Source organism: Nestor notabilis, unplaced genomic scaffold, assembly GCF_000696875.1.
Source record: "Nestor notabilis isolate BGI_N333 unplaced genomic scaffold, ASM69687v1 scaffold16300, whole genome shotgun sequence".
Lineage (NCBI taxonomy): Eukaryota > Metazoa > Chordata > Aves > Psittaciformes > Psittacidae > Nestor > Nestor notabilis.
Genome location: NW_009912603.1, coordinates 99 through 21318, shown reverse-complemented (window position 1 = coordinate 21318; position 21220 = coordinate 99). Strand labels below are relative to the sequence as shown.

General features: G+C 43.4%; 2 protein-coding genes across 2 annotated transcripts in view; one reads left to right on the top strand and one right to left on the bottom strand.

Annotated features, from left to right (window-relative positions):
* Positions 1-1848, top strand: part of PDIA6 (protein disulfide isomerase family A, member 6) — an 11944-nt gene extending 10096 nt beyond the window's left edge. The window contains exons 11-12 of the mRNA XM_010020319.1: positions 541-637; positions 1367-1848. Of these exons, the coding sequence (XP_010018621.1) occupies positions 541-637; positions 1367-1435 (166 nt within the window). The 3' untranslated portion in view covers positions 1436-1848. The remainder of the gene's footprint in view (positions 1-540; positions 638-1366) is intronic.
* A 1333-nt stretch (positions 1849-3181) lies between these two features.
* On the bottom strand, positions 3182-20770 carry ATP6V1C2 (ATPase, H+ transporting, lysosomal 42kDa, V1 subunit C2). The gene is made up of 12 exons (XM_010020308.1): positions 20400-20770; positions 18785-18852; positions 15331-15416; positions 10574-10668; positions 9799-9890; positions 7769-7867; positions 7092-7160; positions 6053-6145; positions 5545-5638; positions 5142-5239; positions 4066-4195; positions 3182-3277 (listed from the first exon to the last, which is right to left on the bottom strand). Exons 1-12 carry the CDS (start codon positions 20526-20528, stop codon positions 3182-3184), a joined length of 1149 nt encoding a protein of 382 aa, XP_010018610.1. The 5' UTR covers positions 20529-20770.
* Positions 20771-21220: the final 450 nt, after the last annotated feature.

Sequence of the window (21220 nt, the reverse complement as noted above, 5' to 3'; positions counted from 1 at the left end):
AAGAGTGTGAAGGGATTAGCTTTTTGGGATTTTAATGTTTAGGCTTTTTGAGGAAGCCTAATTAGCAAGTGCAAGATGGAGTGTCTTGAAGCTGGTTACCTCCTACCCACTGTAACCTGTGGAGGCTTACTCTCTGCTTGAAAACATCACTAAAAAGATGATTATAAAAGATTTCAAATAACAGTTGTAGATGACTTCCAACATTAGAATTAAAGGCTCTTCTTGGAGTTGCCTTAAGTGATAAACATCACACTGTTAAAGGGGCTGTGCGTGTCCATGGTTGTTACATTGCTGAAATGTGAAATAATAAAATTCACATTGTTTGTCTCTTTGAATCCAATTGTAAATTTGCAGTGCTACTTTAAAGGCTCTATAATTTTCTGCTTCTCAGATAGAAAAGTTTTTGCTTCCAGACAATTTAGATGTGCTTCCAGAGACCAGATCTTGAAGTTGACTTCCTTTTATCTGAAGCAGGCACTGTTCCAGGTGGATGGAGACTGAAGAAACTTCTTTAAATTTTACTTGGTATTTTTTTCTCAGGGAACTGTCTGTTGGTCGTGGCTCTACAGCACCAGTGGCTGGTGGAGCTTTCCCTAAAATTCATTCAGTTGAACCCTGGGATGGCAAAGATGGTGAGGTAAGAGGTGCTTCATTTCTAAAAGTGCTGATGGCTTGCCAGGCTCAGAAGTGATTGATAAAATAACTAAGAACTGGCAATGTGAAAATTCTTGTTCTTCAAAGATTGTGGTGAGGTGTGTTGATGGTTTCCCATTGTCTAAATCCTGCCACTACACCAAACACCACATTCATCGCCTGACACTGTGGACAGATATTCCTGCCTAGCTCTTGGGATGTGATCTGAAAGTTGAATCCCTTGAGCCTGAGATGCGTTACTGCTTGTGCTGATTAAGGGAGGTGGTAGTGTATGCATTCAAGGTATGAGTGTTGCAGAGGCTTTGGTTCTGCAATATGCTGACCTTGTTGTCAAAGTCTTAATGTCAGACAGTTTCTAAGGGAAAGCCCGTGTAATAAATAGCACAGGGATTAAGTACATTCAACATTTCTGTAAAAACGTAAATTACTACAATCCTTCAATCTACTTCAGATGGAATTAAAATATAGAATGTGATAGTATTAGATAGTTCATCTGTATTTGCCTTTATCTGGAGTATTTTTATTAGTAGAAAACAACCTTCTAGTCTAAACTGTGAGCACTTTTCCTGTGCTTAATACACTTTGAGTTTTTATGACAGAGGTGACAGGAGGGAGCTTTTACTATCAGCATGAAGTAAGCATCTTTAAAAATCAGTGATGTCCTCTGTTACGTGCTTCAAAACCCATGCTCAAAACCTTCCCTCTTCCACAGCTGCCAGTTGAAGATGATATTGATCTCAGTGATGTGGATCTGGATGACTGGGATAAAGATGAGCTGTGAGATCTTCAGGAAACTTCTTTTCTTGGGAGAGCTTGTGCAGCAGTTTGCAACCTGGTTCACAATCAGATGGATATTCCAGTGGCCTTTTCATGGAGAACTAGCACATGCCACACTGTGCTATGCGATGCACTGCAGGAGTGAACTGTACGCATCTCAAGAAAACATTGCAGAAATTCTATGAATTGTCATAACCAGTAAACTTGATTGTATTCTGTGTAACAAATATTTTGAGGACAACATGGATATTTCTTTGGAACATCTTGGGGTTTGTTTTGTTGATAGTGTGCTGTTTTGAGTGTTGCTGGAGGCTGTTAGTGTAACCAATTTTAAACATGGTATTTTTTTTCATGGAGGTGGAACCTGGTCAGCTTATGTTTCAACTGAAGAATAAAACAAAATATTTTTGACACACAGTGTTAGTCTTGTGTAGAGTAACAGAGGTGCACATGATAAAAGCTATCCCATTTTGGATGACTCGAAAAATGAGCTGTAGACCATAGAGGCTGGGGCAAAGGGCAGTCTGTGACTCCCCCCTTGCTGTGAATGATCTTGACAGTATGGCCTAAAGCCTGATTAGATGGACAATCCTAGTTTAAATGCTCTTTAATCTTCCTCTTCTTTCTCAGGGGCTTTCTCTTTGTGACAGACTTGGTGAGATCTTTAACACAATGAAAGCAGGGTGGCTGCTGCAGTGGGAAACGCAGGGAGCTATTGGTCTTTCCCCAGGATTGGAGCTGAAGCTAATCCCCAGTTTAGGACATAAGCTAACATTTTAGGGGAAAGTGCTAACAGAAACACCATGGTGCTGTCTCCAGCAAATTGGGTAGCGGTAGTATTTCTTCACTTCCTATCTGACATTGCTTTGATTTGAAATCACTATTTCCTTGGAAGGGGAATCGAGACTGGGCATGGCAATGGTTGCTGCTGCTTCTTAAATACAAATACTATTATATTTTGTTGCTCTTCATGTCTTGTATTTAGTGAAGTGACGCTCATATGATGAGCTCAGAATCATGGAATTGTTCCTAAGTGAGAAGTGAAAGAACTGAAAGTTTCCTCTGTTTTCAAGGAAATAATTTAATGTGGATATTTATCGTGTAGTGTCCACAGGAGATGGCCCGTAGCTCCCTCCTGGTGGAAGGCAGGGTAAGACCCGCTGGCGCTCAACAGTAGTTTTCTGGATTTGGTGCAGGAAACATGCTCCAACTCTAAGCCATCCCAGCACATAAGTTCTAACTGAACAGTCTTGGCAAAAACTAAACTGAGGAGTACTTGGGACTAGAAGTCATACTACATTAAGTTCCACAGCAATTCTGAGGATCTTTCTTTTAAAGCTTTTATTTTTTAAAAAACTAAAGGAACTTTGAATTTTGCTTGGATGCTTTCTACTTTTTGTTTGGTTTTTTTAAGTTTGCTCTCTTAGAAAATCAGGCCTGTATACACCTAGTAGATCCATTAGCCACCACACTTTTAAAATGGTTTATTTCAAGTCCAATAGATATTCCATCTTTGTAACTTACCAAAAATAATAAATACTACTATAGTACCTCCTGCCTCTCAAATATGTTTTTGTAAGACTATGAGATATTTATATTGAAGTCACTGTAAAAATTACTGCCAGAGGGAGGAAGATCTTATGCAATTATCCTGCTACAGCATCTGCATGTGAATTTCAGTAGCTAAAGATTGTTTTACTGCAACATTAGGGTCTTGAAAATTAATAGATGAAGCTTGAGCCATTTTTCTTTAGCTGCTGTCGAGAAGACTGAGGTCTACCTTAAAGTAGACATAAGGATAGTATTCTTGGTTACTCAGTTGTAAACCGGGGATGTCCATGCCAGGCTGCAAAAGGAAGCAATGTGATTTAGCACCAGAACCAAGCTTACACAGTTCCAAGTTACACTGGATTGCTTTTATGCTCCCTTCCACAGGTGGAATGGAGTTTTGTATTTGCTGTGCTTAAGGTGGGCAATTTGCCACTGAGAATCTGGGGGTTGCAGTTTTGTGCTGCCTAATGGAGTTTAGCATTGAGAATGCAGGCTTGGTTGCAGCTTTATGGGCATGGTTTGTAGCACTGTTGTGTGCTTCAGCTCTAGAGCAACTTAATTCTTTCTCCTTCATGCACTGGGAATCCTGCACTTGATGATTTTAGGCTGTTCTAATGCCTACTGGTTTATCCTGAATTGTCTGTGCACTCAAGATATGGGAAAGAAGAAAGGGAGGACTGATGAAGTCTTAAACTGAGGTATTTGGTCAATGACAAGCCTTTTTCAGGGGATGGAGGTGTCACAGCCTCAATATTTGGTTCTAGATTAATTTTCTTGCTTGTGTTGATCTGAATGTTTATAGAAGCTTTTTACCTAGAGGAACTGCCACAGTTGGGCAGATCTATTTCAGTCTGGTGGCTGTAAACATCAGATGCTTCAAGAGAAAATGTAAGACATGTATGCATCTCCATTGTAATCTGCGCATACCTCTTAACTCTAATCTAATCTGTAGCCACCAGGGACTAGAGCTGCATCCAGCAGCACTGCAGGATGTGTGGAGATGCATGCCCTGGGCCATGGAAGTATTCATCTGACTAAACTGGGACAAGTTACAGCATGTACACTTGCAGTCCAAATACATACATCCATTATACTTGCTGCTGCAACTTCATCCAGGTGTTTGAAGACCACATTCAGGACATCTCTCAGGCGTTTTACAGACTTCCTGTTTGGCTGCAGCAGCATTGCTTGGAAATTCACTGGGAGGCCATACCTTGGAACACACCAACATACATGACCATCTCTTGGGCAGAGGCACACCTTTTGCTCCTGCCCCTCTCCCTCCTGGCACGCTAGCTGATGCTGCACTGCAGAAACAATCTCAGTGGCAGCATGTTGCCTGCTTGCCTGAAAGCATTTCCTTTTTGATGCCAAAAGTCAAGTAAACAGTGTCTTTCTGTTTTTCACTTCCTTGTAAGTGCCCCCAAACAACTATTTTTCATCAACTTTGAATGTCACCTTTTTTGTGGTCATATCTATTGTCTCCCATGACCCCCTGGCATGAGGTGTTGTCCTGGGTTCAGCTACAGCAGTCATTTTTTCGCCTTCTTAGTAGCTGGTGCAGTGCTGTGTTTTTGACTTTCAGTCTGGGAACAATGCTGATAACACCGATGTTTTTAGTTGTTGCTAAGTAATGTTTACCCTGACCAAGGACTTTCTGTCTCATGCTTTGCCAGAGGGGAGGGGAAGCCAGGAGGAAGCAGAGACAGGACACCTGACCCAAACTGGCCAAAGGGGTATTCCATACCACAGCACGTCATGCCCAGTATAGAAACTGGGGGGAGTTACCCGGAAGGCCCAGATCGCTGCTCGGGTCGGGCTGGGTATCGGTCGGCGGGTGGTGAGCGGTTGTGTCCTTTTCCCTTGTTATTTCCCTTATCATTATTATTGGTAGCAGTAGTGGTTTGTATTATACCTTAGTTACTGGAGAGCTGTTATCTCAACTCGTGGGAGTTACATTCCTCCGATTCTCCTCCCCATCCCTCCGGGAGCGGGGGGAGGAAGAAAAAGGGGGGGGAAGTGAGCGAGCGGCTGCGTGGTTCCAAGTTGCCGGCTGGGCTTAAACCATGACAGGTGTGTAAAGGATGTTCCCTCCCACAAAGAACTACCGCAGGAAGAGAGCTGTGTTTTGACTTCTACAGTCACTTCTACCCACTTACCTCAGGACAGATTCAACAAAAACCCTCAAGGCTTTGACATGGATCCAAGCCACAAATGCTTCGCTGAAGTTCACTTTCAGCCAGCGCAGCAATGGGCCCTACAAGAACAGGTACAAGAGCGTTGCGATCCCCTTGCTGTATGAAGCAGCTCCGTAGCTAACACCACTTCAGCCATCATGGGCTGCTGAGATAATTTTCAGATAGCTTGTTAGTGCTCCCAGCTTATGAAAAACTCGGGTGACCTCAGGGAAAGCATGTTATCTATCCTGTGCCTCAGCTGTCTGGGCTAAATGGAGCTCCCAGGAGTCAGAACAATAAAGCCATTTCTGACTGAGAGGTGCTTTAGGCATGCTGGTAGCAAAGGATGCCATTATGTGGGTCACCAACTTGATATGCTACTTACATATTGTTGTTTCTTATCAGAAGCTAATTTCATCAGCTCTTCCTTTTCACATTTCAGTTCCTTCTCATCAAAATAAAATTCTCGAACCATAAACCTACAATCAAATGACATTTGCTCTCACAAGACGTGGACCAAGCAATATGCACACTCACCTAGAGAAGCAGGTATGGAATGTTTCAAAGTTGGTAGCCATTTAACCAGTTAAAGTATGTGGAGGGTGGGAGATGAAGTCATCCCAAAAAGCATGCTTCCTGCTATCAGCATGAAAGCAGGAAGGACAATTCCAGGATCTGTATTTTAGTGTTTAAAGAACAGGATCAGGGATTCTGCTGCCACAGCTCCTTCCCACCCTGCATTCTCAGTGGCTTTAGGGCCAGAACAGCTCAACTAGTGAAGAAGTCTCAAACCCAGTGATGGATTCAGCTAAACTGCACGCAGAATAAGCTTAACCTCATCTTCACGACCTGTCTGATGTAGCCTGCCCTGCCTGGCGACTGGTGCTTCTTACCTGTTCTCCCTGGCTTTAGCCTTGAAGTCATCCATCACTTTTCTAAATAGGGTCACAGTGAAGAGTCCTCCCTCTGCATCCTCAGCAATCATTCTGCGGGGGAGAAATCACTGTTGTGGTTTGATGTGGCAAATCCCCCACGCTTTCTTTACCTTCCTCATTCACAATTCTTTTTTTCACTCATGCTACTGAACACTGCCCTGCTTTTCAACATCTGCTCTGACTGAAAGAGGGAACAACAACTTCATTACCACTGGCCACGCCGCCTCCAATGTAAAAGTCCCCCAAGTTAAGTTCCTGAACCCATCGCAGAACACACACATTCTGCCTGCCTGATTTTTCTGTTTTTCCTGGTAACATTCCCCACTTCCCATGCACTTTTGGTTTTGAGACAGGCAGTAACAAACAGCTTGCTTCTTTCTCAGTGCTTTCCACTTCTTCCGTTTCAGATAATAGCACTGTCACCTCTCGTGCCCTGGACTGGACCATGGTCTGTGTGAGCTGAGCAGTGGAATATTTAATTCCTAGGAAGGATTATTTACTCCAGGTGAAAGGATAAGTTCATATGGCATTTGCTAATGCAAACGGCAGTACACTGAATTATCCTGTTCTACTGCAGGAAGCAATTAAAGATGCAAAGATATTGTTTGATCTTTGTAAAAAGTACTTTCCATAAGGTTGTATGTGATTGCATGTGTCTGAATTATGCCTGGATCACTGTAACAAATTGTTTGGCTGTTCTACACAAAAAGAAAAGGCCCTAGTTGAAAGTAGAATGAGATAACGGGAAAAGGGAACAACAAGCTAACTGTTAAAAAAAAAACAACCAGTGATGATTTTTTTTTCCCTTTTATCTGCACTTCCCTTCAACAGAGTAATTTTTTATTTCAGTTGAGAATGTGACTGGATAAATCTCTATGTTCAAAGGGAGCCCATGTAGTAGACAAGTGATTCTTTCCAGGATCCAGCAATTTGAGGGGCTGAAATATGGCAGAAATTTCTGAAACCAACAGGGACGTTCATTTGGAATTTCACTTACTTGGTGGAGCGAGGTACTACCATATCGGAGAGGGATTCATAGGTCTTCTGCCACTGTACATAGCTTGACCTTTGAGCAATACACAAAACAAAGCACAGAAAATACATACTATATTATGGGAAGCAAAGGTGTTGATAAATATAGTTAATTAAGCTAATAGTTTAGGGTAGAAATGTTGGAGCTCTTCATGCCGCTTAAGATACATTAAGCCTCTCTTATCCCTTCCTCTCCTAGTCATGAACTAGGGACATGTTTCCTTCTGTGCTGCACCCTCAGTCTTCACTTTGGCTCTTGGCATGAGGAAGGGCCCAAAGCAGGAAGCTGATGGCGGGAAGAATGTAGCTTTTGGCACATACTTCCAGGCTGCCACACAACGTCCTCTAGTCCAGGACCCCTGTACAAGCCTCCTACCAGGAGGCTGTTTGAGAACCCACTCTGTAACCATTAAAAACCTATGCCTCAATTCTGTCCTACTGTAAGTTTGGAGACATCTTTGCCTCTTTCCTTTGTGCCGGAGCCACCCTTGGCAGAAACCATTCTTTCCCCTTTGCGAACAGCATTACCCATGCCCCAGTGCTAATGAGCTGCCCCAACCTGATCCAGTATTGCCCAGATCTGGTGCTTTGGCCTAAAACTCAACACCACATTGAGCGCATGTGAGCACGCTATTGTCTTACTTTGGTACCACGACGAGCAGCGTGATAAGATACTCGGAGTTCAGAACAAAGTCTTCTTTGTGCACAATGTCTGCTAGGGTCCGAGTCAGCAGATTTCCCCTATGGTGAAGAAGACAAAGGAAAAATAACACTAGCAGGAGCCCAGCAGCAGCACACTGGAGGTGTGGAGCTGTGGGTGTAGTTGCTAATAGTATGTATCAGGGTTGAAGGAGGTGGCTAACGGAAGTGTTTACACTTCTAGAATGACCACTTAGTTATTTTTAGTGCAGCTAAAAAGAATAAAAAGGCAACTAATGCTAATGGCAGAATATTGGTGACTAGCACTAGGCTACTTTATGCCCTTTAGGTGAAATTACACATTCTGCTACTATTGCTTCTACAGTAAGGGTGCTTGTGAAGAGCACATCTGAAGTTACCACTCTGCTCCCAGTCATTGCTGCATCTCACAGGAGGCACCCACTTTCTCTGTGTGAACACACTTCAGTCAGAGTAAGCAATAGACCTAAGCCATCAAACCCTGGCATAACCTGCAGTGCTGTGGACAAGCATGCACAGATACCTCCCTCTAGCTGAAGGACAGAGAGAGCAGCAGTCTCATGCACGGTGGGACCTGCAGGAGGGGCTCTCTTCACAGTCTAAGCCCACCTGATCACATGAAGTCCTACCAGTGCTGCACACGTAGGACATGTCGGTGGCTCGGGCTGGCCAGGCATGGCTGGTAGGCACTCCTTCCCAGTGCCGGGGGGGAAGCCATGAGGAGTGAAGAAAGGTTTGCTGTGCCAGTCTAAACATTAACTAAGTAGCCAGTAACACCTTATTAGATGTTCAACCCAAGTTAGCTGGCACTGGGAGGCATGAGAGATGTCAGTATTCAAAGGTGGATGGGGTGGTAAGAGAAAGACAGGCCTGGACCACAAGGTCTCTGTTCATCACCTTGCTGGAGGCCTGGCACTGCTCATGTTCCCCACACAGGGCTTCTGCGTCTCTCCAGGAGCTTAAAGCTGATGTGGAAGCTAGAGAGATGCTGCGGGAGTGGGCTGGAAACGGGAATGTGCCAGAAAAGAGAAATGGGAGCTAATGTCTATCCACATGGGGTAGACATGGGAGCTATCCACATGCATGCAGCCTGAGACAAACATGTCTAACACTGTCTATACCAAGCTGGAAGTACAAGGCCAGTGGTGCTGGCTGGTGGTGGTGAGGCATGGACACAGGAACTCAGCAGAGAGGAGAAGTGTAATATGGCTCTGCTGACCCTCGTGGGTACTGCAGTCCCATGTTGAGCAGGTCTCCATGAGGGAGAGTGGTTGATTTCTGCAGTGCCAGAAGGTGAGAACCTGTGTCCAAGGGCCCTGAGTAGGAAGGAGTGGCAGATACGAGTGCGTGTTGGGCGAGGGCTTGCACGGCATCATCTAAGTTGCTTTAAATTTACTACTTACTGGAATTTACTATTCTCCCCGGTGATACCCTGGAAAAAAAATCCAGGTATCAGCACTGACATAGGTAAAGACCATAAGCATTTGAAGACAGGAGAGAGAACATTTGGGAAGCCCTGACAGGGCATTACCTGGACCAACAAAACAAAACGAAGAAGAATGTGGGTGGGCTGCTGGTGAGGTGTAGGAACAAGCAAGGCAGAGCTGTTTCCTATGCTGCAAATGCTGTTCAGAACATAGGAAACAGCTCCATCTTGCAAGGGATTTCACCAGTTGGCCCAGCTCACCTAACTTCTGACTCCCTGAAATTTCATCAGAACAGTACAGTAGGTTTTGACTTTCCACGACTGCTCCCACTGCCAAGAAAATCCAACTAGGACCTGCAGTCTTCCTGAGCTGATTTTGACATATGCTGATCGCACCAGCTCCCCCCAGCCTTCACTGGGTCTGTAGATGCTCAGCATGCCCCAAAGCCAGGAAAATGTGCTCCACCAGCACACTCATGGTCCGTTGCACAGCAGTGGGAGTGAGCGTGCACTGGCCTCAGTTCAGATGTGCAGTGCCCCAGATGCAAACAGCACGTGCGGTACTTACACAGTTTTCTTCTCCAGGTTCTGCAAATTTCCTTTAATGTTGTTGTATGCAGCTGATCGGGTCTTTAGGTCTGTTTCTATCTGTGTCACTTGCTAAAACAAAGTAAAGAAAGTGAGTCAATTCGGTGCTTGAGGCATTGCTCTCACTCCCCTCCTGCTCCTTCTGCACTTTAACACAAGGACACGGCTGTCAGCCCCCCATAAACCTGCCAAGAAGGAGCCGGTGTCAGAGGTCCCCTGTGGCAAAGCCCTCTGCAGAAAGTGGGGTTCAGTGAGCTGTTGCTCTGTGTTGCAGCTGTACCTAAGGAGCAAGCTCAAGGTTTCATTTCTTACCTACATTGAACAACACACCACACCCTTGTGAATGGACTGACAGTGTAAATCATTCAACCAGCCTGCAGCACATCTGATTTAATGTCAGGCCAACAATTGCACAAAAGAACTCCAGAATTTAGAATAACATGGCAGTATGTAAAATCAGTAAAATGTTCCAATGGAGGGGATTAAAGTACAGAAAGTACATCAATGTATTCTAGTAAATCTGACAAAGTGCCATATGCTTACAGACTGGATAGGCTTAAATATATGTACTATTATTATTGCAGTATAAATTACAATAATATCAGCTGCTTCAGCACAAAGTGCAGGCTTCTGAGCCTGCTCCTGCCCAAACCGAAGGCAAAGCTCTCACTGACTGCGCTGAGGAGGGACCAGAAACTGCCAAAAGACATGCTTGCCCATGCTGGTACCTTCTTAAAAACCGGAGCATAATTTACCTTTGCTAATGCTTCTGATATATTCTTCAGCGGCTGCTTTATGGGATATTTGGCCATGTCCCACTCAAACCGTGTCAGGTAGCTAATTAGGTCAACTGAAAATGCAAAGAGATGCATGAAAGCAGATCACTTACCAGATGGCAGGTCAAAGTTTGGGTAGCAGTCCCCAGCTATAGCATAAGCATAGTTTTGATTAACATTAGAGATGGGAGTGAACCAGAAGCCCACCTCTGAGTCCTCATATAAACTTGATCCTGATCAAATTGGCACAGATCGTACACCAAATCTAATAATCTTTCCAAACATCCCTGCACTTAGAAGCTGAACCAGAAATCTTTTCTGCATCACACCTAACAGCCCAGAACAAGCGTTACTGTAGAACTGGCCGTATCAGCAGGACACAGCTATGTGCAGCCATTCTTCTTCACAGTAGAAACAGCTTCATGTAACCTTAATTTTGGCTACTGCAATATGCCCGAATTTAATCCCAGCAAGTGCTATCAGAAAAATACTTTGTGCCCAAGACGAGCAGTAATACTCTGGGTTGGTGAGAGTTTGATCAAAGGTATTAAGAGAGTAGCTGATGCCACTTCTCTGTGATTCAGTCAAGTGCTCAGTAAAAATCAGATTCAGGTGTGATGACAAATTCCTCGTTAGCTTCGCAGGCAGAGCTTGCCATCTCACACAACACTACACAGTATTCCTCTAAATGGATAAATCCAGTCACAGCATCCAACAACAGAAACTCACAGCAAGGCCCTGTGCATGCAGTCCCCCAAAACAAGGCACCCTCAGAGATCTATGGGTTCTTCCCAGAATAGAGGGGAAATGACACATATGACACCCAGCTCCCAGAAGAGAATCATGGTGTTTCACTTTGAACACCAAACCTCCTTAACATGAGAAAATATTAAGGCTTGGTACATTATGGTACCAAATAAGGAATTCTCCTCTAGCAGCTCCTGAAATCAGAGAACTCTCTACCCGAGTCTTAAGAGTCTTTAGGATGCCAAACACACCCTTACATAGTGTTCTCAGGCAGTTTTATGGGATGGGATAATGTCACGCATCCTGCCACAAGAAGCAGAGGGGCAGGTCCAGAAGAAGGCCGTAGGCAAAGAGGCCAGAGGCAGTGTCACCTGCAGGGTGGGCTTCCTTCCAGACCAGGAGGGCGAACATGGAGAATATCTGGGAAGCTCCTCTGGGGAGATGGGGAACAAAGCACCAAGTAAAATGAGGGGCATGCTGGAGTCCAGTGTTCTTTACTGCCTTGTCCAGAGTTAATTCAGTCCCACATGGAGGTTTGAGGACAGTTTCTTGTGAGCTGGATTTCCAGGGCGTGGCAAAAAATTTGTGAGCCAAGATGCATGAGAAGGAACGTGAAAAGTTGTATAAATGCCATACTAAAAGGCTGAGGGTACTACCCTGTCTCATGATACTGAATACCCTTGTCAGGAGAGCACTATCCTTTCCATGGGCTTCTCTCACCCCACAACAGAATCAGTTTACCCTATTAGATTTCCAAAGCATGGAAAGTCTCATGCTAGGAGGAAACAGGCTTCTTAGCAAGGGATAAACTGCCTGGCAGGCAGAGCCAATGGCATGATAGTGCTCTCCCCCTTTCCGAAACCACAGCTGTGTAAACCTCACCTACATCCAGGGGTAAGGAGGTGACAGGAGTCATGAGACAAAGATCCAGCCCTTCCTACTAATGTGTGATTGGGATAGGCAATATCTCCTGCACAGGGAGGGTGTGGGAAGGGGGCACAACTGCAGCAGGTAGGGAGAGCTATCGCAAAGGTCCTGTGCATGTGGTTCTCCAGCAGGGCTTTTTCACGGTCTCTGGGGAAAAGGCAGGGAAGTAAAAAACACTTGAGCAACAAAGTTCACGAGACATTTACAGCACAAGATTGACACAAGGATTTTATCCTGCTGCCTCTCTTGCAGGCTTTCTTGCTTAGGCTTTGCTAAATTGGATGAGAATGAAAACTGCAAAGAGCATGGTATTACTGGGCTGAGTGGAGGAACAGTGTATTCACAGGCTCTTTAGAGACAGACAGTGACCTAAGTATAGCTGGGGAGATATGAAAGTTCCCTGAAGACCTACACATGCCCTTTCTATCCTCGTTTTCCTTGAATCTCAGCACAATTTAAATGTTAGGCAGCTTAGCACAGCGTGAGTTCTCAGCCCGCTTTACAAGTCCACTCCTGAGCAGTGCGCTGGCACTGGTGCAGTTCAAGTTCAGCAGCCTCATCTTGGGGATGGCACAAACTACTGAGAACACACTGGCAGAACTGAGCTTAAAATGCCAAGCAGTCCAAGCACCCTGGTGCTCCTGGAATGACACCCATCATGTATGGAACCTGTCAAGTCACTTCAGGAAGACTTCACATAGCCACCCATCCACTAGAGATGCTTCCTACCTACCCCAATGCTTTCACAGCTTCCAAGGAACCCCACAGCATGAGTCTCTGATAAGTCTAATTTACTCACCCAGCTTTAAGAGGCAACATTAAACAGTTTCCCTTCAAAACACTTAATTCTTCAAAATTGTTATGCTCCCCACTTTGCTTTGTTTTGAGCTTATTATAAAGAATGGAGTTATTCCATCACTTACCAAACTTTAAAACTCATTTGGGTTTAACATTACTATAAATGGAAGAGAATTTGGTCCAGATCTTTGAAGAAAAGCTTTACCTACATTTCACATTTTTTATTGTCATAAGCAAGAAAGCATTTCCTGCTGTTGTGATATACTAAAATTCCCTTTATTACACAAACACACATAAGAGAGACATCTCCAAGAGGTGGCTTGAAGAGACACTCCGAGAAGAGTGGCTCCTTCTGACTGCTGCCCACTGGAAAGTAGCATATGGGTTCACTTAAAGTGCTGTAGTACTTCACATTTTTCTTCACACAAATCTAACCAAACCATTGTTAGACACACAGCCACCATCTTCAACAGTTCCTGGAACAAACTGCTGTCAGAATTACATATAACTGAGCTAAAGTCAAAAAACTTGTATAGGGTGACTTCTTAAACAAAAATCTGAGTTGGAACAGTCAATAGTCTGAAACGGGACCATGCAGCATGAAGTCATGTCTTATAATTCTGTTTCTGATTTCATGAGCTTGAGGAAGTCTTCAACTTTAGGGTGCTTTTGCTGACCAGAAAGGGGAGGAGGAAGAATTCGTACAGCAAAGTTGCTGTTGTTTATAAAGAATGACACTGGAGTATATTAGAGGAGTCCCCATATAATAAAGCTGACTCAATTTTTTAAGATAATAATAATAAATAAACTTTGAAAGGTTAATGGCTTAGTTTAACATGATTTGTTTGAATGACCAAATCCAGATAGAATTAGTAACACGTACAAATAATTTTCACATCCTTCTGTTATAACACATGCAGAATTAATAGGGAAAAAAACTGGTGTAAAAAGAGGAAACAAAGGAAATAAGTGAAACCTGTTGTTTCTCAAGTCATAGGGATATCGTGATCAAGCTACGAGGTTGTTACTTGAGAAATCCATCGTAACCTGATCACTGTATCTCTACAACCAGACCAAGACTTTTCTCTAGCACTAGTACACACAGATGCATGCTTGTAACAACACAGCAATCATCAATCCCCAACATACTTTTGAGACATTTCATTTTATCCTTTAGTCCTGAAACACAGTAAGTGGAATTATCGTATTCGGCAAACAAACAGTCACGCTCATCAAATGTCAGTCTTATGTCATGCAAGGAGGACATTTCTAAAAGAACTTCCTCCTCATCCTGTACTCGTCAGATCTGAAGAACAACACTGCAGACTGTCAAAGGGTGGCGGAGTGGTCATTCTTAGTTTATGTAAAAGCATCATTCTACAAGCCTGTAATTAGCATCTGTAACAAATCCAATTTTGTTTTACTTTTCCAGGATAGCTGGGGAGGAATTTGCACTGAAACACACTCAGGGTCTAATGAAATGTGGGGAGATCTAGAAGCCATCAGTTTCTAAATGTTAATTTTGTCTGTGACACAGGGTCCCTTTAGAGCCTTGAGTACCATACTAGGTAACAAACAGGGAAAATTACTTCATGGAGGTTATAAAAACACTGCATTGACTGCTTAGAGATGAGGTAGGGGAGCGTAACTGGAACGCAGCAGGCTCTCACATCCCTTTGACATGTCAGAAGTGCCCTTGCTGTCACTGCCTGCTCTTCTCTGCCACACAACTGCTGCCAGCCAGGGTAGGGCAGGGCTCCACTAGAGAGCACTTCCTCCTAACAGTGCAGCCGCGGCTCCATCTTTTGGAGCTGTTGCCCCACATCCAACTGTGATGTCAGAAATCCACAGCTGACAATGTGACCTACCCCAGCACTGTAAGAGGGAAGGCAAATCCCCAACAGACCACTGACAGATGTCGTGCAGCCATACAAAATGAGATTTAGCTGCCTGTAAGAGATCAAGCCCATTCAGGGCACAGCAAGGTGCTAGGCCATTTTAGAAGTGAAGGAAGATGCGTCCTGCTTTCCGCTTCATTCCTCAGCTCTGCTGTTAGAAATTAGTTCAGCACTAGGTGCCGAACACTGCCCTGGAAGGAAAGTTGGTGCTGGATAAAGCTTCTGATACCTTTGAGAAAAATAGGAGCCAGATACCTGTGTTCTTTAAAAATGTTACTGGTGGTTGTCCTTCCTAATGTGTGCGTGTTTCAATGCCACATGTACATATTCTGAAGCAAACAAAAAACCCACATTCACAGAACCTACCTCCATTGGCCAGAAGATTTTCCTGGACTTTATCTTTTGAGTCCTCCATAACTTCTCCTATGTACTGGGCTATTTTCTTTATTACACTTAGGTGTAAAAAGAGAAGATATGTTAGTGAAGAAAGGAATATAAAGCAATTGCCACAATGATCTGATAAACATGGAGATGCCCAAACAAAACACTTCTAAAGCAAGGCAGGTCAATTTGCAATTCAAATTAAGATAAACCATCTATGGTATATTGCAGAACCAAATGCCTTATTTCTAAATACATTGATTTCTGCAAACACATAGGCAGTATCATTTCCACCATGCTCTAAACTTCCAGAAGATCAAGATTCAGTCTTCTGTACACTCATGTTACTCATAGCAGAAACCAGAAGGCAAGAAATCCATGTTTAAAACTCCAAATGTAATGGAGGAACAAGAGGATACATCCCAGGGTCCTGAACTGCTTGCATTACTGTGGAGCGCAGCTGGTGGCTAACCTGACAGCTGGGAGATATTTAGCTCTGGTCTCTCTCCACAGATATAGATGGTGGGATAGGTATATGCTCTGATGCACCTGACAGTCATAGCTGCCCAGGCCAGGTTCCTGCAGCAGGATACAGCCAGAATGCATGTATGCTTTGGGACAGAGAAATGTTCTCCAGTCCTGGCTTAATGTCTGTGCCTTGCCTTGCATCCTGTGAAATGAAAGTGGGACTCACTCATCCAATACATTCCCCAGGCAAAGACAGAACATGCACCCTGTACAACACTGATGTCTGTGGCAAGTGAGAGGAATCAGACCGCCATAGAAGCCCCATCGCCTTCAGTGACATCCAGCAGCAAGCAGCTTTCATACCCAACTTAAACCTCTGCCTTCAGATGAGACCTTGAGCACATATCATCCTCAAATAATGCATTATAAAGGGAGAGGGTTTCAGCTAAACTGCCTTGAGAAGTAGTAATAAAAACCTGTGACAAGTATAACCATTTAGCCTATTATTACGGCTTGGAAGACTCTCATATTTTGCTTTTGGAATTGCTGCAATGCCATTACTTACAAAAATTAAAAAAAAAAAAAAAGTCTACCACTCTTTAAATGTTAACTTTGTGTTAAAGGGTGCCACTAGCTCGGCCTTCAAAATACTGCAGGGAGCAGAAGCCCTGCAATCTGTTGCTGCTGCAGAATGCTCCACTGACCAAGCAGCCAGGAAAACCCCCAGGGTAAGAGTGACCGAGAGGACTGTCAGCTTCAGAGAGCTCCATGCTACCACAGGGCAACATGGAAAAACACTCTGCTTCTCTGCGTAAATAAATAATAAAAGTGTGTGGAAACAATAGATCCTGCAAACTCCTGCCCCTTCTCTGCTGTCCTGGCAGGAGGCAGCGCTGACAGGTTTGCACTGCCTGGCTTTACCGGCATTTGTGTTTATCCAACAATAGTTTAGCAGGTAGCTCTTTCAAAGAAGCAGGAACATAAATGCTCAGGTCATTTGAACAGGCTTCTAGCCCTCTGGATGCCATGCAAGTGCTTGGCATTTTAACCCCTGAATTACTGTTTAGGTTTATAGCCCTGGGCATTTATTTAACACAAAATGCTTTTTATGTCCTTGTGGTACATGATGGATTTGTGTGGATTATTCTCTGTTATTACTCTAATGCATTTTTCTTATTTTTCAACATATTTTTCTTATTTTTAAAACCTTTTGATTCTTCTTGGTTACCTAGCTTAATAGGCAAGTAATACAAATTGGAAAAGTCCTCAAATCAGCAGGTTAAGTGAAGGTGCCTCACTGATCCCTTTACTTGTGCCTATAGCACAGTAATAGTCATTACTGGCACAAAAGGGACAACTCGGGGAGTAAAGAGGTATTCAGCTTGAACAAGGAGCTGCACCATGTTGTCAAGTTAAGACATAGGTAACTGAAGGAGCCAGAGAGCCTAGGGAGCTCATACTGACATTTCTCTTAAAACTACCCTCTGTGGGCTTACACAGATCATACAGTCAGCTTTTCAGAGGTCCAACTTCTTCAGAAAGCTGGGTATTAGTTAAGCCCTTCTGAAAATCAGTTCTACATGATTTTTGGCAGTCCTCAAAACAGATCACACCGTTGCTTGCCTATCTGCTGCCCTGAGTAGAGACATGTTCCATTATAATAGATAGCAGGTACTGGCACTCTGGCACTGTCTTTCCCCAAATTTGCTCCCATTCGTGCTCCATGAAGAATCTCTGCAGTATGAACCAGAGGCCTGAATATGCTTAGCAAGAATTTGTGGCAGGTTTTTTTGCAAGATCACAACGGAAAAGGTTTGTTTGGGTTTTTTTACATATATGAATTAAATTGCTCTGTCCTGCTACAAATCCTGAAAAATGGTTTAGTTTTAGGTAGCCCTCTGAGGAGCAGGGAGTTAACTTGATGATCATTATGAGTCCCTTCTAATTCAAGATATGAATCATATTCTTAAAAGATGAACGTTGTGTGCAACCCAGAAGGATCAAATATGATCATCCTAATACAGCTCTGCTGTAGCACTAGTGAAGTAAAAAATCCTTTGGAGAAATGTATTCTAGTAGGCTTAGTTTTACCCAAACTGCCTCGCATAGATGTAAACAGTTTATATCAGTGTGTGTTTGCAAACGCCAGAGAAAAATCTATGAAAGTATTGAGCTCCTGGCTGGGGCAAAAAGGCAAAAAGCCCCAGAGCTAACATGCCTCTGTGATCAAAACCCAGAACCCCAGCAGCTTATACTTTCATTGCCTCAACAACAAAGTCTACTCTGTGCCATGAAGTATTTTACAACCTGTCATTTTCTCAGTTTGCTGTACTATATTATTCTTTGTACACCCAGGTCAGTTTGGCTCAAAAGACAAATTGAGCAATGATCAGCAAGGAGATCATGTGAGCCTTTGCATAAATAGGTTTGATTCAATGTGAGTCAATATTCTGGCTTTCAAGGAGTATAAAAGCCTGAGAAGGAGAGGTCCAGATTTCATTCAGAACAACTTATTCCTTAGAACTCCTGTATTTGGTTGAAAAGCGCAGAAGGTTCAATAGAACTAGTATAGGAAAATAAGATCAGGGACCGCTTCATCTTCTGTAAATGCTGGTTTATTAATCTAAGTTTACGGATGGGGTGGGAGGATGTTCTTAAAAAAAGAAATATAAATAAAAGAACCCTTTTAAGCAGTTTCCTTTTGAGAAACAGCTTCCCTCACACTGCCACTCAAACAGTTTGCTGTGCAGACAAAACCATCACAGACTTATTTCAGCTAAATTTTAAGGAATGATCATTCTTTGTGATGACACCATGACAACCAACGAAAGGGTTAAACAAAGTCGATCCACATTAGTCCCGTTGTGGTCCAGGCTGGACTGAGTCAGACTGAGGTGAACACAAGGACATACTGTCCCATAAAAACAATGTCTGTTTCTCATTTGTAGGTAGTAAATAAGATCTATTTTACCTTTCAGCAAAGCTATCAAGTTTTCCCAACTCATCTGACAGACCAACAAGCGCATCCAGTGTCCCCACCTGTGCAAAAGATAAGAAGTAGGTGAAAGATGCACAAGTCTGCCTAAGGCTTCTGTTGGCAGAGTCTTAGGGGCACCAACTTGTGTTTGCCCTTGTGAATTCAACAGTTTGTCAGAACCTTATTTACTTGGTGGAAAATAGTAGCAATTCCTTTACCCGAGACCTAGGGCATAAAAAGCCTTTTCCAATAATGGAAAAAAGTATGTGTAGTTTCAAGAGCATACATCAGTGTCTTCCTTCCTGTTTTCATTTCTGTATCATCGAATTGCATAGTCTAGTCTTCAACCTGATAAAACAGTGACTAGAAATGCACACCATACACATACAAACAAATCAGACATACTGAGAGAAAGGAGGGAAGCAGCACTTTTTCAAAAGGGGGTCTCTGTCTGCATTCTTTGTTACTACCAAAGACTAAGCCTCTCATAAAGCCTTTTCCTCCAATACCAACATCTGATTTTCGTATGACTCTGTCACAGTCATAGTCCCATGCTTATGGTATTGCAGTATATTGCTAAACCTTTCTCTTGTAATGTTGCCAGCTCAACACCATGAAGGGTCAAGCTGAAGAAGAAGAAACAAATTTTACATAGAACAACTAGCAGAATATTATTAATGGGCTGGCTGCACCTTCGGATACTGCAAATGCTTTATTTACTTTAACAGACGCACATCAAACTGGGTAAGGCACACAGATGGCAAAAATCATAACAATCTCAGGGACACATGCAAAAAGCAACATTCCCAGCCTGAAACATTCATGCGACAATTCAGTTGGTTATTACTTGAGAGCAGGCTCCCCTTTTGCTTGCATCCTTATGTAATTGGAATAGCTCAAGTTATAACTGTTAACAATCTTTCTGGACTAAAGCCAGATCTTGGATGCACTAAACATAGTTTTGTTAAGCGATTGGTGATGGTAAATCCCCAAGGAATGAAGTTCCTGTGTAGCTCCATTGGCTTTAATGAGGCATATTTAGATTTTTCATAGCCAAAAGTGAAATAAAAATAAGTCTCAGATCTTATAAAATAGGATTAAATAACGCAAAGATATTAATAATAGATTAATAGTCTTCCTATTTTTATGCTGATATGAAGCTGGGTAATGTAGCTGAACAAACACACACATCCATTTCCCAAGGAGTAATGTGCATTATAGCACTGTTTTCTCTGTCAGTAGTCTTACTGGCATGGTTTTAGGTACTTGGCTACTGCCTTTGCAGTAGCCATCCAAGATGTACAGTGCTGTATAACTTGCACAACTGGGAGCAAATGGCACCTTGAGTGCTGAAGATTAGTTAGTTGACTCATCTCACCCATCTTCACTCCTCATACATAAATCCTTCCAGTGTGAAGGTCACAGTGGCAATGACTTCTTTTCTTTCTGATCAGTTTTCTATTGACTGACCACAACTCATCCCCCAGATGCAATCTTCTTCTACTCTCTGCATATTATCCCAAAAGATAAATCCCACGTTTACCCCAGATTTCTCTAGCCCTGGCGAAAAATGCTGCATCTTCCATACGCAAACCGCTTCCTCATTTACCTTTAAGTCTGGAATATGGAATTTGCTGTTGCTGGACAGGTTGGATTTAGACGTCACCGTGTTCATCCTCTCCCATGCTTGCAGATTTGTTTTATCTCCTGGGGCAGAAATTAGCCAGAACTCCGACATGATCTAATATTTTCCCTTCACTCCCGGTCACTGTAAAAACACAAAGCAGGTAAGTGTCTAAAAAGACCCCCACACAAAACAGGCTCTTCCCTAAGAACACGAGTCAGGATGGATCACTGATTATTCTTCCAGAAACACCAGGAGAGTGAGTCAGTCCTGTGCCTCAGGCTGAGATGGAACATAACCTTCTCCAGAATGTCACAGAAAGAGAGCGGCTGTTCCTCCTTTCTCAGGGTTGTTCCATCCAGTTTCTGAATGAAAAAACAAAGCTTCCTCCTCCCCTTTTCCCTCCCAGCCTGTTCCGTTCGTCTCACACTGTAAAGTCCAGTCCCCACTGTGGAGTTCGGAGATTTGACTAAACATCCCAATATAACTGTTTCTGCTTGATAAATATTCTTTCGAATTTTTGGACGCTGGTAGGCGAAAGTGAAAGCAGGGTGTGAAAAGACCTCCGCCGAACACACTGGCTGAAAAAGATGCCGCTAGCAAAACGGAGTATTGCCTTCCCATGTGTTTTAATTCCCAGGCTAGATAGGAAGGAGCGGGAGGAAGGCACGTCCCGGCGCACAGAGGCGGTATCAGCACAACAAAGTAGGCGATACAGAGAATCCATGGAGGACAACTGCTCCGGTGTTACCAGAGCAGATCAGAGCAGGACAGCGAGACGCAGAAGCCACATGGAAATCTCCCGC

Bases quoted from the DNA above. Each gene is read 5' to 3' on its own strand.
- ATP6V1C2 (XM_010020308.1), bottom strand. From the start codon at position 20,528: ATGTCGGAGTTCTGGCTAATTTCTGCCCCAGGAGATAAAACAAATCTG. The intron at 5,639-6,052 runs GTAAGAAGCACC...ATTTGATTGTAG, and splicing joins GCTAAAGCCAGGGAGAACAG to GTTTATGGTTCGAGAATTTT. The intron at 3,278-4,065 runs GTATGTATTTGG...TTCCTTTTGCAG, and splicing joins CAGCAGCAAGTATAATGGAT to CCTGGCATGGACATCCCCGG.